The sequence below is a fragment of the Canis lupus genome, chromosome 26, assembly GCF_003254725.2.
Source record: "Canis lupus dingo isolate Sandy chromosome 26, ASM325472v2, whole genome shotgun sequence".
In the NCBI taxonomy this organism is placed as follows: Eukaryota; Metazoa; Chordata; class Mammalia; order Carnivora; family Canidae; genus Canis; species Canis lupus.
Genome location: NC_064268.1, coordinates 16,547,546 through 16,561,135, shown reverse-complemented (window position 1 = coordinate 16,561,135; position 13,590 = coordinate 16,547,546). Strand labels below are relative to the sequence as shown.

Here is a 13,590-nt window from a genome sequence, read left to right as displayed (position 1 = left end):
AATAAATATTAAAAAAAAAAGATTTTAGTTATTTATTCATCATAGACACACAGAGAGAGGCAGGCTCCCTCTGAGGAGCCCGATGCAGGACTCAATCCGAGGACCCCAAGATCACGACCTGAGTCAAAGGCAGATGCTTAGCCACTGAGCCACCCAGGTGCCCCTACACTGGGTCTTCTCATGGGATTAGAGGTCATGGAAAGCCACTGGGTTTTATTCTGGTGTCCTGAAGGATTTCAGCAGGTTGGTGAGAGACCCAGACCATGCCTTCCCTCCTAATTCAGAGATAGGGGCCTTCCTAAGGCTGTGTGTCCAAGCCAGATGGGAAGCTCCAACCTTCCAAAAAGCATCAATGCAACCCTCGTACTCCCATTCATGAACCAGCCCATGGACTCTCAAGTTCTGGCTTTGAATCCTGACTTGACCACTTTGTACCCATGTGGCCACCAGCAGGTAACTTTATGAACCTTGGTTTCCTACCTATAAAATAGGCATGAACCAACCCCTCCTTGGATTTTTGCAAGGATTTTTTTTAAAGAATTATTTATTTATTCATGAGAGATACAGAAAGAGAGGCAGAGACAGGCAGAGAGAGAAGCAGGCTCCCTGCAGAGAGCCTGATGTGGAACTTGATCCCAGGACCTTGGGATCACAACCTGAGCCAAAGACAGATGCTCAACCACTGAACCAGGTGCCCCAGATTTTTCGCCAAACTGCTGCGCCACCCAGGGATCCCTTGCAAGGATTAAATGAGATAATGTAAAAGACTTAACATGGTGCATCCCACATTTCAACCAATAAATGTTCCCAATAATAATTATTCTAATATAATAATGATCATATAATGATAGCTATTAATATGATTAATAATATTCACAGTCTTGATTCTGCAACTCTTTGGTGACTAGATAGATACCCCTAAATCTGTGTTTTTCTTTCCCAGCCCTAAAATCCCACTCCCATGATAATTAGGGCTTCAGTTTCTCAGCCCTTTTCTTGCATGTTTCTGGCTGTTGAAATGGCATAACAACCTTGGGAAACATATGTTTTATTATCTAGATTTTACAGTTACAGCAACAAAGCCTCAGAGTGGTCAAGGCACTTGCCTCAAACCACCCAGCTAAGTAAATATCAGACCTGCAACCTCACACACATTCATTGATAAGGAAACTGAGGCTCAGAAATATGAAGTCTCATGCCCAAGGTTGTACAGTTGGCAGGTGGCAGGGCAGGGTTTAAACTTTTGTCTGTCCTGCGACTCCTGGACCCTAAGGGTTTCCCCCAGAGGGCTGATGCTCCTGCGAAGATCCACCCTCTGAACTCTCTGGGGATATAAGCAGGGGAGGCTGGAAGCTTTCATTTTTGCTGCCCTTACTCTGGGGCTCTCATATATTGGAAACACCAGCCCCTTCTTCTGGAATGCCCTTCTCACCGCTTGCCTCCCATTCACCAAAAACCAGGTCAGTGTTCATTCTTTTCCAGAAAATATTTCCAAGCTTCCCTTGAATTACTCTTAAGCAGCTGATTCCCCTTCATGTTCATGTCTGCAGTGTCATTTTTACAATGCAATTGTAATTTTATTTTTAAAATATCAACTCAGAGCAGCCCCAGTGGCGCGGCGGTTTGGCGCTGCCTGCAGCGTGGGGTGTGATCCTGGAGACCCAGGATCGAGTCCCACGTCAGGCTCCCTGCATGGAGCCTGCTGCTCCCTCTGTCTGTGTCTCTGCCTCTCTTTCTCTGTGTCTATGAATAAATAAATAAAATCTTTTAAAAAATAAAAATAAAAAAATAAAATATCAACTCATTATGGGAATACATAAAATCCCATATATGGCTCAAAATTCAAAAGATTCAAGGGGCACCTGGGTGGCTCAGTCATTTGAGCCCCTTCCTTTGACTCAGGTCATGATCCCAGGGTCCTGAGATCAAGCCCACTGTCCAGCTCCCTGCTCAGCAGGGAGTCTGCTTCTCCCTCTGCCTCTCACAGCTCATGCTAGCTCTCTTTCTCAAATAAGTAAATAAAATCTTAAAAAAAAAAAAGTTCAAAAGACTCAAAAAGGTATTTAGTGAAATCGCCTTCCCACCCCGATGGCCTGCCAGTTAACAGGAGTGTTTATGTATTCTTACAGGTATCTCCAGCATATAGCAGCAGCTTATAAACAAATATATTTTTCCCATTTTCCCCCACAAATGATGCACATGTTACACACACTGTTCATCTTTCTTTCTTTCTTTCTTTCTTTCTTCTTTCTTTCTTTCTTTCTTTCTTTCTTTTTTTCTTTTTTAGATCTTGGAAACTGTTTCATATTAGTACATAATAATCTTCCCAGATCTCTTTTGTGGCTGCACAGTTTCCCGTTGTAGGACCTTATGTAGTTTATTTAACCATTCCCCTGTGGATGGACATTTGGGTTGTTTCCAGTCTTTTGCTCTTAAAAACAGCACTGCAGGGGCATCTGGCTGGCTTAGTCAGTAGAGTGTGTGACTCTTGATCTTGAGGTTGTGAATTTGAACCCCATGTTGGGTATAGAGATTACTTAAAAATAAAATCTTAAAACAAAACAGCACTGTAGCTAAGACCCCTCTACTTGAGAGGTTGTTGTCAATCCTGGGAAACTCTGTGCATGGTGTGTGATTGAGCAGAGAGACTGGGGCTGGGGTTCTCATCCAGATGCAACTAACCCCACAGCCCAGGCAATATATTTCTTTATGCCTCAGTGTCCCAGCCTTTCCTTCTTTTTTTTTTTTTTTTTAAGATTTTATTTATTTATTTATTTATTTTTTAAAACAACATCCTTTTTTTTAATTTTTTAAATTTTTTTTTATTTATTTATGATAGTCACAGAGAGAGAGAGAGGCAGAGACATAGGCAGAGGGAGAAGCAGGCTCCATGCCGGGAGCCCGACATGGGACTGAATCCCGGGACTCCAGGATTGTGCCCTGGGCCCAAGGCAGGTGCCAAACCGCTGAGCCACCCAGGGATCCCAGATTTTATTTATTTATTCATGATAGAGAGAGAGAGAGAGAGAGAGAGGCAGAGATACAGGCAGAGGGAGAAGCAGGCTCCATGCTGGGAGCCCAACATGGGACTGAATCCCGGGACTCCAGGATTGTGCCCTGGGCCCAAGGCAGGTGCCAAACCGCTGAGCCACCCAGGGATCCCCCCTTTCCTTCTTTCAAATGATATTTACTGAACACCTGCCATTCTAGACACTGGTGGAGAAGATAAGCCTGGCCTCTCTTCTCATAGCACTGACATTTTATTGGGGGAGGGAGAGACAAATAATCAACAGATAAGCAAATAAACACAGAACACAATGTCAAAAGGTGAAAGTAAATAAAATAAGCTGGCATAAAGGGATATAGGGTCTGACATGGAGGTTGAGGGGTTGTAGATAGCATGTCCAGGATCCACAGAAGTGACTTGTGAAGTGAGATCTCAATGATGAGCAGGAACAAGAACTGGGAAGAACGTTCTAGAAAGAGACTCATAGCTGTGATTTTATTTATTTATTCATGAGAGACACAGAGAGAGAGAGAGAGAGAGAGGCAGAGACACAGGCAGAGGGAGAAGCAGGCTCCATGGAGGGAGCCCGACGTGGGACTCGATCCCGGGTCCCCAGGACCATGCCCTGGGCTGAAGGCAGCACTAAACCGCTGAGCCACCCGGGCTACCCTGGACCATGTACATTTTTTAGACATTACTTTGAGACCTGGGCATTCCACTCCTAGGTGACTACCTGAGAGAGATGACAACATATGTCCGCTCAAAGATTTCTCTATGAATATTCATAGCAGCTTTATTCACAGAGGCCAAAACTGGTGAAATAACCCAAATATCCATCAACAGGACAGTGGAGAACCTATACACAGGAGTTCTACTCAGCAATAAAAAGGAGCAAACTCTTGATACACATGACATGGATGAATCCTGTGAACATGCTGAGGCCTAAGAAGCCAGGCGTCCACACACCCTGCAAAAAAAGAGAGCAAGAGGGACGCCTGGGTGGCTCAGCAGTTGAGCGTCTGCCTTTGGCTCAGGGTGTGATCCTGGAGTACTAAGATCGAGTCCCACACTGGGCTCCCTGTATGGAGCCTCCTTCTCCCTCTGCTTGTGTCTCTGCCTGTCTCTCTGTGTCTCTCACAAATAAATAAATTAATCTTTAAAAAAAAAAGAGCGAAAGAATACATATTGTATGATTCCATTTACATAAAAGCATTATAAAGTTAATGCAGGGGCGCCTGGGTGGCTCAAACAGTTAAGCAATTAAGCTCTACCTTTGCTCAGGTCATGATCCCAGGGACTCCCTGCTCAGCGGGGAGTCTGTTTCTCCCTCTCCCTGTCCCACCCCCACACTCGTGCTTTCTCTTTCAAATAAATACAATCGTGAAAAAAAAAAAAAGAAAATGAAAATGAAAATGCAAAGATAATCTATAGTCACAGAAAACAAATCAGTGGTTACCTGGGGCCAGCAGTCAGGGGACAGGGGATCAAAAACCAAGGACAAGAAAGAGCAATGGAATGTTCTGTGTCTTGATTGAGTTGGTGGTTACATGGGTATATCCATCTGTCAAAGCCCATTGAACTAGTACACTTGATTAGGTGTGTCTTATGTATAAAGGAGGACAGAGAGGATTGGGAATGACTTCTCAGTGTGCACCTGTCAACATGTGGGGATCTTAGCTGCCATGGGGACACTGAATGTGGAGCAGCTTTGGAGGGAATCCAGCCCGTTTCACCCACAGAAGGACTGATAGTCTCTTGGGATCCCTCCTGCCCCTACAATTCTTGGTGTAAAATCCCTCCCTTCCCAGGCAGATACGGAGTGTCAGTTACTGAGCAGAATCCTCACCATTGCCCCACCTTATGGCGGAGACTGGTAACAGGAGGTCGGGATTCCAGCTGAGGTCTCACTTTCTGTTCTATTGTCCAGTTTTTCCGGAGTGCTCCTCTGCCCCAGCTAGACTCCTTCAACTAACCTGTGCTTTTGAGGAGTGGCTGCACATCAGGAAGTGTCCCAAACTCCATGAGTGTTGCTGTCACTGAAAACCCACTGTGCTGTAACTTACTATATATTTCTCTGTAAATGACTCACTTTTTTATTTAACTTAGCCTCTTCCTAAACTATAATATTGTATTTTTTAAAGATTTTATTTATTTATTTATTTGAGAATGGAAGCAAGTGTGAGTGAGAGAGAGAGAGAGCAGGAGTGAAGGGGCAAAGGGAGAAGGAGAAACAGGCTCCCCGCTGAGCAGGGAGCCGATGTGGGGCTCAATCCCAGGACCCTGGGATCATGACCTGAGCCGAAGGCAGGCATTTAACCAACTGAGCAATCCAGTCACTTCTTTAATATTGAATTTATTTAAAAACATCCCCATATAAGTGGACCTGCACACTTCCAACCTGTGTTATTCAAGGGATAGCTTTATTGGTTTTATGGGTTACTTAGGTATTTTTCTAACATATGTGAATATATAATTATTAAAATAAGAAATCTCCACTTATATACCATTTATACATCTCTCATTCCCCTGGTGGTCCTTGTACCACATCTGGGGGGATTTCTTCATGAGGTCACCCTAAAGTATTGTGTGCAGGTCAATGTGTATGAAATAATCGGTTATACATTTCTCTGGACACAGCTGGTTTGCACAGGACTTTGTCAACACCCAGCAAAAGAACCAACAGCAACAGTACACTTAACCTCTGAAACAGCGCTTCCACACCTAGAAACTGATCTCCAGAAAATAATTAAGGATGTACTTCAAGATTTTTTTTTTTTGAGGGGAGGGAATTATTTTTAAGATTTTATTTATATATATTTTTTAAGATTTTATTTATTTATTCATAGAGACACAGAGAGAGGCAGAGACACAGGCAGAGGGAGAAGCAGGCTCCATGCAGGGAGCCCTATGTGGGACGCCATCCAGGGTCTCCAGGATCATGCCCTGGGCTGCAGGCGGCGCTAAACCGCTGCACCACCGGGGCTGCCCAAGGGGAGGGAATTATGGACATTTTTTTTTTTAAGATTTCATGTATTTAAAAAAAAAGATTTCATTTATTTATTCATGGGAGAGGCAGAGGCACAGGCAGAGGGAGAAGCAGGCTCCATGCAGGGAGCCAAATGCAGGACTCAATCCTAGGACCTTGGGAATCACTCCCTGAGCTGAAGGCAGACGCTCAACCGCTGAGCCACCCAGGCATTCCTGGACACTTGATTTTTTTTTTTTTTTTTTTTTTTTATGATAGTCACAGAGAGAGAGAGAGAGGTAGAGACATAGGCAGAGGGAGAAGCAGGCTCCATGCACCGGGAGCCAGACGTGGGATTTGATCCTGGGTCTCCAGGATCGCGCCCTGGGCCAAAGGCAGGTGCTAAACCGCTGCGCCACCCAGGGATCCCTGGACACTTGATTTTAATCTTTTAGTTGATCTGTTTTTTTTCTAAATGTCTTCCTACCATGAACAACTACTATAAAGAAAACTTCCACGTCTATATAGCAAGCCCTGGAATTTACTTTTCTAAATCTTTCCCCCTCCCCTTAATCCCTTCTGTCTTCCCAACGTCAGTCAGTTCACAGTTAAGACATGGTCTCTAGCTTTCTGAAGTCTAGAGTCAAGTATGAGACAGAGCTGCAAACGAGTGCACAGGAACTGTTTAATTATAATTGTCAGGAGTGCCTTCCTGGTGCTAAAAAAAGATCTTAATAACAGGGGCACTGCAGGTCAGGGCATGGTTTTCTAAGGAAATGGCTTTTGGGTCAAAATCCCCAAAAATAATGATGCCAGCTCACATTTAAAGCTGCACTGTCCCATAGGGTAGCCACTGGCCACATATGGCTACTGAGCACTTGGAATGTGGCTAGTTAAACTGAGATGTGCTCTAAATGCAAAATATACAATGGATTTTGAAGACTTCACATGCAAAAAGAGTGAGAAATTTCTGATACTTTTTTTTTTCTACTTGGATCTTTACTTTTTTTTATTAAAGATTTTATTTATTGGGGATCCCTGGGTGGCGCAGCAGTTTGGCACCTGCCTTTGGCCCAGGGCACGATCCTGGAGACCCGGGATCGAATCCCACATCGGGCTCCCGGTGCATGGAGCCTGCTTCTCCCTCTGCCTGTGTCTCTGCCTTTCTCTCTCTCTCTCTCTGTGTGACTATCATAAATAAATAAAAAAAAAAATTTAAAAAAAAAGATTTTATTTATTTATTTGAGAGAGAGAGAGAGAGAGCATGAGCAGGGGGAGGGACAGTGGGAGAGAGGGAGAAGCAGACTCCTGGCTAAGTGCAGAGCCCCAACATGGGGCTTGATCCCAAGACCCCATTCCATGACCTGAGCCAAAGGCAGATGTCCAAATAAATAAATAAATAAATAAGAAACAAATAAATAAATGTTGAAATGAAAGGGATGCTTGAGTGGCTCAGTCGGTGGCTTGGATTTCCTGCTCACCCAGAACTCTACTTCTTCCTTTCCCTCTGCTCTTCCCCCATCTCATGTTTGCACTTTCTTCTCTTTCCTCTGAAATAAATAAAATAAAAGAGGGGCACCTGGGCGGCTCAGTCATTGACCATCTGCCTTCAGTTCAGAGCATGATCCTGGGGTTCTGGGATCAAGTCCTGCATAGGGCTCCACGCAGGGAGTCTGCTTCTTTTTTTCTTTTTTTAAATGAGAATTAAAAAAAAAAATTATGATAGACATAGAGAGGAAGAGAGAGAGGCAGAGACACAGGCAGAGGGAGAGGCAGGCCCCATGTCAGGAGCCCGACGCGGGACTTGATCCCGGGACTCCAGGATTGCACCCTGGGCCAAAGGCAGGCACTAAACCGCTGAGTGACCCAGGGATCCCCGTGGGAGCCTGCTTCTCCCTCTGCCTATGTCTGCCTCTTTCTGTGTCTCTCATGAATAAATAAACAAAATCTTAAAATAATTTTTTTTGAAATGAGAGGGGCACCTGGTGGTGCAGGCAGTTGGGCATCTGATTCTGGGTCTCTGCTCAAGTTGAGATCACAGGGTCACGAATCCAGCCCTGTGTGGGCTTGGTACTCTGCTGTAGTCTCCCTAACACTCTCTCTCCCTCTGCCCCTCCCCCTGCAAAGCTTCTCTCTATCCTAAGTAAGTAAAGAAATTAAAAAAAAAAAAAAAAGTAAAGAAATAAAGATGAAATGAGAACATTTAGGATATATTGGATTAGATAAAATATATTAAGATTCATTTTACTTGTTGCTTTCTACCTTTTTATTTATTTTTTAAAAATATTTTATTTCTTTCTATACTTATTTAGAGAGAGAGAGAGGGAGAACAAGCAGGGGAGAGGCAGAGGGAGAGGGAGAAGCAGACTCCCTACCAAGCTGGGAGCCCAATGTGGGGCTGGATCCCAGGACTTGGAGGTCATGACCTGAGCTGAAGGCAGATGCTCAACCATCCAAACCACCCAGGTGCCCCTAGAAAGTTTTAAATTACCTATGTGGCTTGCGTTTTTTTTTTTTTTTTTCTTTCTAGTGGATAGGGCTGAGCCAGAGAGCACTTACTGACAGCAAGGATTGTTCTGAGTACTAAATATGTAGTATCTCATTTAATCCTACACTGACTCTGAGAGGTGGCTAGTATTCATCTTTCTGCAGAGGTGGAAATCTGAGGTGCAGGGAGTAAATGGCCAGAGATTCATCACCAGCAAGGAGTATAGTGGGGGTTTGAACCTGGGTAGGAGTCCCTCTGCCTAACCAATGTGCACTTAACCTCTACCTAACTCTACTGTGCTGGGACATCCATAGCCATCAGAGTGGAAGGAGCAGCACAGGGACATTCCATAGACTAGATGGACCTCTGCTTTCTTGGTGGCTGTTTCCTTATCCTGGAAACTCTGAATTCAGTTTTAGCAGCGGTGTCTGTCTGCCTTGTCAATGCAAGTTAATCTTCTTTTAAAAAAATCTATGATTATTGGGTTTTTTAAAAGATTTTACTTATTTGTTCATGAGAGACACAGAGAGAAAGGCAGAGACACAGGCAGAGGGAGAAGCAGGCTCCATGCAGGCAGGGAGCCCAATGTGGGAATTGATCCTGGGACTCCAGGATCACGTCCTGAGCCAAAGGCAGATATTCAACCACTGAGCCACCCAGGAATCCCAGGAAGCATGCTTATTTTTTTTTAAAGATTTTATTTATTTATTCATAGAGACAGAGAGAGGCAGAGACACAGGCAGAAGCAGGCATCATACAGAGAGCCTGATGTGGGACTCTATCCTGGGTCTCCAGGATCATGCCCCAGGTTGCAGGCAGCGCCAAACCGCTGCGCCACCGGGGCTGCCCCCAGGAAGCATACTTATAAAGGTCCACTAAGCACTAACTCAGCCCTATCCACTACAAACAAAATGCAAGCCATGTGTGTAATTTACAATTTCCTAGTAGCCATATTTTAAAAGATAAAAAGAAACAAGTAAAATTAATGTTAAACCTTCCCAGTATATCCTAAATGTTACTGTATCAACTTGTAATCAATATAAAAAAAATATGGCTCTGCTGACCCTTCTGTCTCCCCATTTTTACTTCCCACCTCATATTTCATGCTGCAAATTCCTTCTAAGGCACCATGGCCTCTGTCTTTTCCACAGGCTTTGCATATGCTGCTTTAGGCAGCTGGGAATGGTGGAAGGCTATTTATCCTTCATACACGCCTATTTGCTCTTCTGCCTGCCTTTTTGGTCTGGAAACCCGAAGAAGGCAGGCATCATATCAATTTTATTCATCACTGTATCTCCAGCCTGAGTACAGCTCTTGGTACAGTGAAGACACTGTTAAATATCTCACCACTGAGTGAATTAATGAGTGACTTCACAACTGATCTTCTGTGTCTTCAATTAAACTGAACTTTCTGAGGAAAGGCACTATGGTTTGCTCTGTTCCAACTGTCGGCATAATGCACCAGTCATTCAGCAAATATATATTGAGCAGCACCTCCTCTATGCCACACACATACTAATGGACACGGTTTCTGCCCCACGTGCTTTTAGTCTAATAGGATGAGAGACATTTATCAAATAATCCCACCACTACATGTAAATTGCAGTAATGAGAAGTGCCTACAAAACAGAGATACATTAAAGGTGTTGGATGGCATGAGATATCGTGACTGCCCAGATGGGGAGCAATCTTGGCTCTTGAATTTTAATACAAGAGGATGTGGCAGTCAGAGGTGAACCACTTGATTCTGCCTTCAATGATCTTGTTACCCAGATCAAGGAATAGTGGCTTCCAGATACAGGGTTTTCAGGGCAAGGCTACACTTCCAGGGCATCCCAGCCTGTGGCTGAACACAATGGGGGTACTGGGGCTTGAACACTTCTGCCCAGTGGGCCTCCTCCAATGAGTTTTTGTTCTGGCACCCCCTGTTAGGTTATTTATTTTTGTCAGATCAGAGTCCTTGCCCAATCCTACTTCTTCCCCTTTCTCTTTCATGGGCGTTAACTGCCCCACCCTCCACCCCCTCTAACTCAATATCTGCTTTCTGGAGGACTGGAAGGGTCCTCCAAGACTTGACCTAGAGGGTCTTGGGATCTTGGGAGCTGGATTCTTTTGGGCAAGGAGACTTGAAGTTGTACTTACAGAGCATTTTTATGTAGAATGGACAAACTATCATCATCCTTTGCAAAGAGTGGGGAAGGGCTGATAGTAATAAATGCCTCTATGAGAATTAATTTTGTTTTTTAAAGATTTAACTTATTTATTCATGAGAGACAAAGACAGAGAGGCAGAGACACAGGCAGAGGGAGAAGCAGGCTCCATGCAGGAAGCCCGAGGTGGGACTTGATCCTGGGTCTCCAGGATCACACCCTGGGCTGAAGGCAGTGTGAAACCGCTGAGCCACCTGGACTGCCCTGAGAATTAATTTTTATTTTTTATTTATTTATGATAGGCTCACAGTGAGAGAAAGAGAGGCAGAGACACAGGCAGAGGGAGAAGCAGGCTCCATGCACCGGGAGCCTGACGTGGGATTCGATCCCGGGTCTCCAGGATCGCGCCCTGGGCCAAAGGCAGGCGCCAAACCATTGCGCCACCCAGGGATCCCGAGAATTAATTTTGATAGTAGCTATGAAGTATCTGGCACTCCATGAATGGCAGCTGTTATTATTACCTGATTTTCGAGTGCACAGGAGCAGAGCCCCTCTGGGCTCTGGGGTAGCAGTGGGTGTTTCAGGAAACTGTGCCTGGCACTGGGTGTAATCGCCTTGAAGTTTTTCCTTGAATGCCTTACTAAGGTGGGTTCCCCTCTGCTCCATGCAGAGTTTTGGAAAAGCCTCCCTTTAGGGAGGGTGGACATGTGGAACATTAAGGGATATACAACCTTGAAAGTACTGAATCTGGCTTCAAAGGCTGGATTGCAGGCTGCACCAGAGAGCGACCCCAAGAAAGGTCCTCCAAAGGTTCCTTGTTTTGCTCGGTACTGATTTGGGGTCCTCCTGGGAGATGACCTACTGGGAGAGAGACGGACAAACTGGCGGACAAGCCTGAGTCTCCAGCGGATGCGTGGGTGACTGGTGGATGGACAGACACCGGTCAGACTGTGAGATGTCGAAGCTGATGGGTCTGTCAGCCAGACAGTCAAGCATGTGACTGAGGCCGAGACTGACCGCAGGGCCCGCAGGTCTGGGAGCCTCCCGCCTGCAGGCTCGGCCGCGAGGGGGCGCCGCCGCCCCGCCCGGCCCAGCCCGGCCCACTGCAGGCTGGGCGCGCGCTCGCGGCCGGAGGCGGGGCGGGGCCAGCGTCCGCACGGGGCGGGGCCGGCGGCTCCCGGGGGCGCCCGCGGGCGGGGGCGGCGGGGCGCGCGTGCTCGCGGGGGCGGGGCGCGCGCGGCGGCGGCGCGTTCCGTTCCGGGCCGAGGCTCGCGGCGGAAAAGTTGCGGGGCGGCGAGCAGCGGCCCCGGGACGGGCAGAGAGCGCGACGCCGAGCCGGCCCCCGGCGCCCGCGGCCCCGCCATGGACGACCTCGGTGAGTGAGCGGGAGGCCGAGGGAGGAGGCTGCGAGGGGCGCGCGGCCCCGGGCCTGGCGGGCGCGAGCGAGCGGCGCGGGGCCGCGGGGCGGGGGTCCCGGGCCGGGCCGGCCCCGCCGCGGTCCTCACAGCCGCCAGCCCCCGCCTCGGGTACGGCCGCGCCTCCGGACCCCGGACCCCGGACCCCGGAGACCCAGGGTCAGCCGGGGTCAGCTTGCACCTTAGGGACCTGCCGCCCGCCCCGCCCCGCCCCCCCCTCCGTGGGACCCTCCCTTCATAGCCGGCTCCCCCAGCCCCCACCTCCCGGATCGACCGCCCAGCTCGGGGGAGCAGCTGCCTGCACTCCCGGTGGACCTGCGCCCACCCCTTCAAGGGCCCCGACTTCAGGGGTAGCCCCTCCACGCCCACCCCTTTCATTTCGCAAGTTAGAGCAGAGCCTCCGCTGACCACACCCCCACAAAGACAAGTTTCTCATCTGTCCCCATTAACCACCCCCCACCCCAGGTCTGGGCGCCCTGTTTCGTCTCCGGTCACTGCATTTCGCCGGGTGCCTTGTCCAGTCTGGACCAGCCCCTCCCCTTTCCTATCACAGATCAGCCTAATCCTAGAAGAGTAAGCCGGGGAGACATGATTCCCCCCCCCCCCCCACTCCCAGATTCTGGGGCAGCGCCAGGGGAGTGAGGTGGGAAGCGGGCCCCAGGGTATGGCCATCTCTGGACTTGCCCCGGCTGGCAGGGTTCCTCCCACCCCCCAGCATCGGCCTCCTTGCTGGAGGCCACACAGGTAAGGAGGACAGGATGCCCAGAACAGAGTTTTACTGTTTTCATGTTATCAGAGCTCCAAAACTACTCCTTTCAGTCCAGTCTTGATTGGTGTTAGGACAGGGAAAGGTATCTCCTGGAACCTGACACTAAACCCAAGGGGGTTGATGCCAGGGTTCTAGGAATGCCTTGAATGGCCTGAACCCTAGAGTGAGAGGATTCACTCTTCCCTCTGTCTCCCTGCCCTTCATGCCTGTAGCCAGAGGGCCTCTGAGCTGGGGAGGTAAGGGGTGGGGGTAGTTTCTTCTCTGTAGGAGCCTTGTCTTCCCACTCTGGACTGTGGGTGGCTTGTGTGACCACTGATTCTTTCTGTGTCCCAGGCTCTGAGAAGTAGATTCATCAGACAGCACTGACTGGCCTCCCCCAAGCACACAGGGCACTGAGTGAAGACTGGCTGTTCGTAGGCCCTGGACTTCCAAGGGGACAGGGAGGAGGACCGCCAGCTTCCTTTTGAAAAAGATCAGGGTGCCGCTGAAAGAACCTGGTGATGGGGATGGTGTATAGTCCTGCCTGTTTTGCAGAGCGTGATGGCTGCCAAGCATACTTCTGCCTTTGGGTCAGGATTGGCACCCATTTTTCCAACACGCTCAAGGTTGGCATAGCTTGCAGGCAGGTATTTTTTTTCACATAAAAAATAAGCTGAAAGGAGACTGGGGCATAGTTTTTGAATCAGGATCTGAAAGTCTCTAGGCTTTCCCAGCAGGAACCGGGTAGCAGAGTTAGAGTTTCTAAAATGCTGATGTGTTTCTGTTGCTTTTATACGGTCCCTTCCACACGGTACTG

The 13,590-nt window shown here is 47.8% G+C and overlaps 1 protein-coding gene across 7 annotated transcripts in view; it reads left to right on the top strand.

The window, feature by feature from the left end:
* Positions 1 to 13,590, top strand: part of PXN (paxillin) — a 66,560-nt gene that overhangs the window by 6,205 nt on the left and 46,765 nt on the right. For 4 of the 7 annotated variants that reach the window (XM_025474178.3, XM_035706340.2, XM_035706336.2 and 1 more), the window contains exon 1: positions 11,814 to 11,985. The exons of 2 other annotated variants lie outside the window; for them this stretch is intronic. In XM_025474178.3, coding sequence (XP_025329963.2) covers positions 11,973 to 11,985 — 13 coding nt within the window. In that variant the 5' untranslated portion in view covers positions 11,814 to 11,972. Of the gene's footprint in view, positions 1 to 11,813; positions 11,986 to 13,156; positions 13,400 to 13,590 lie in introns of those variants that run through there. One more of the 7 variants, XM_035706339.2, reaches the window with a different exon arrangement.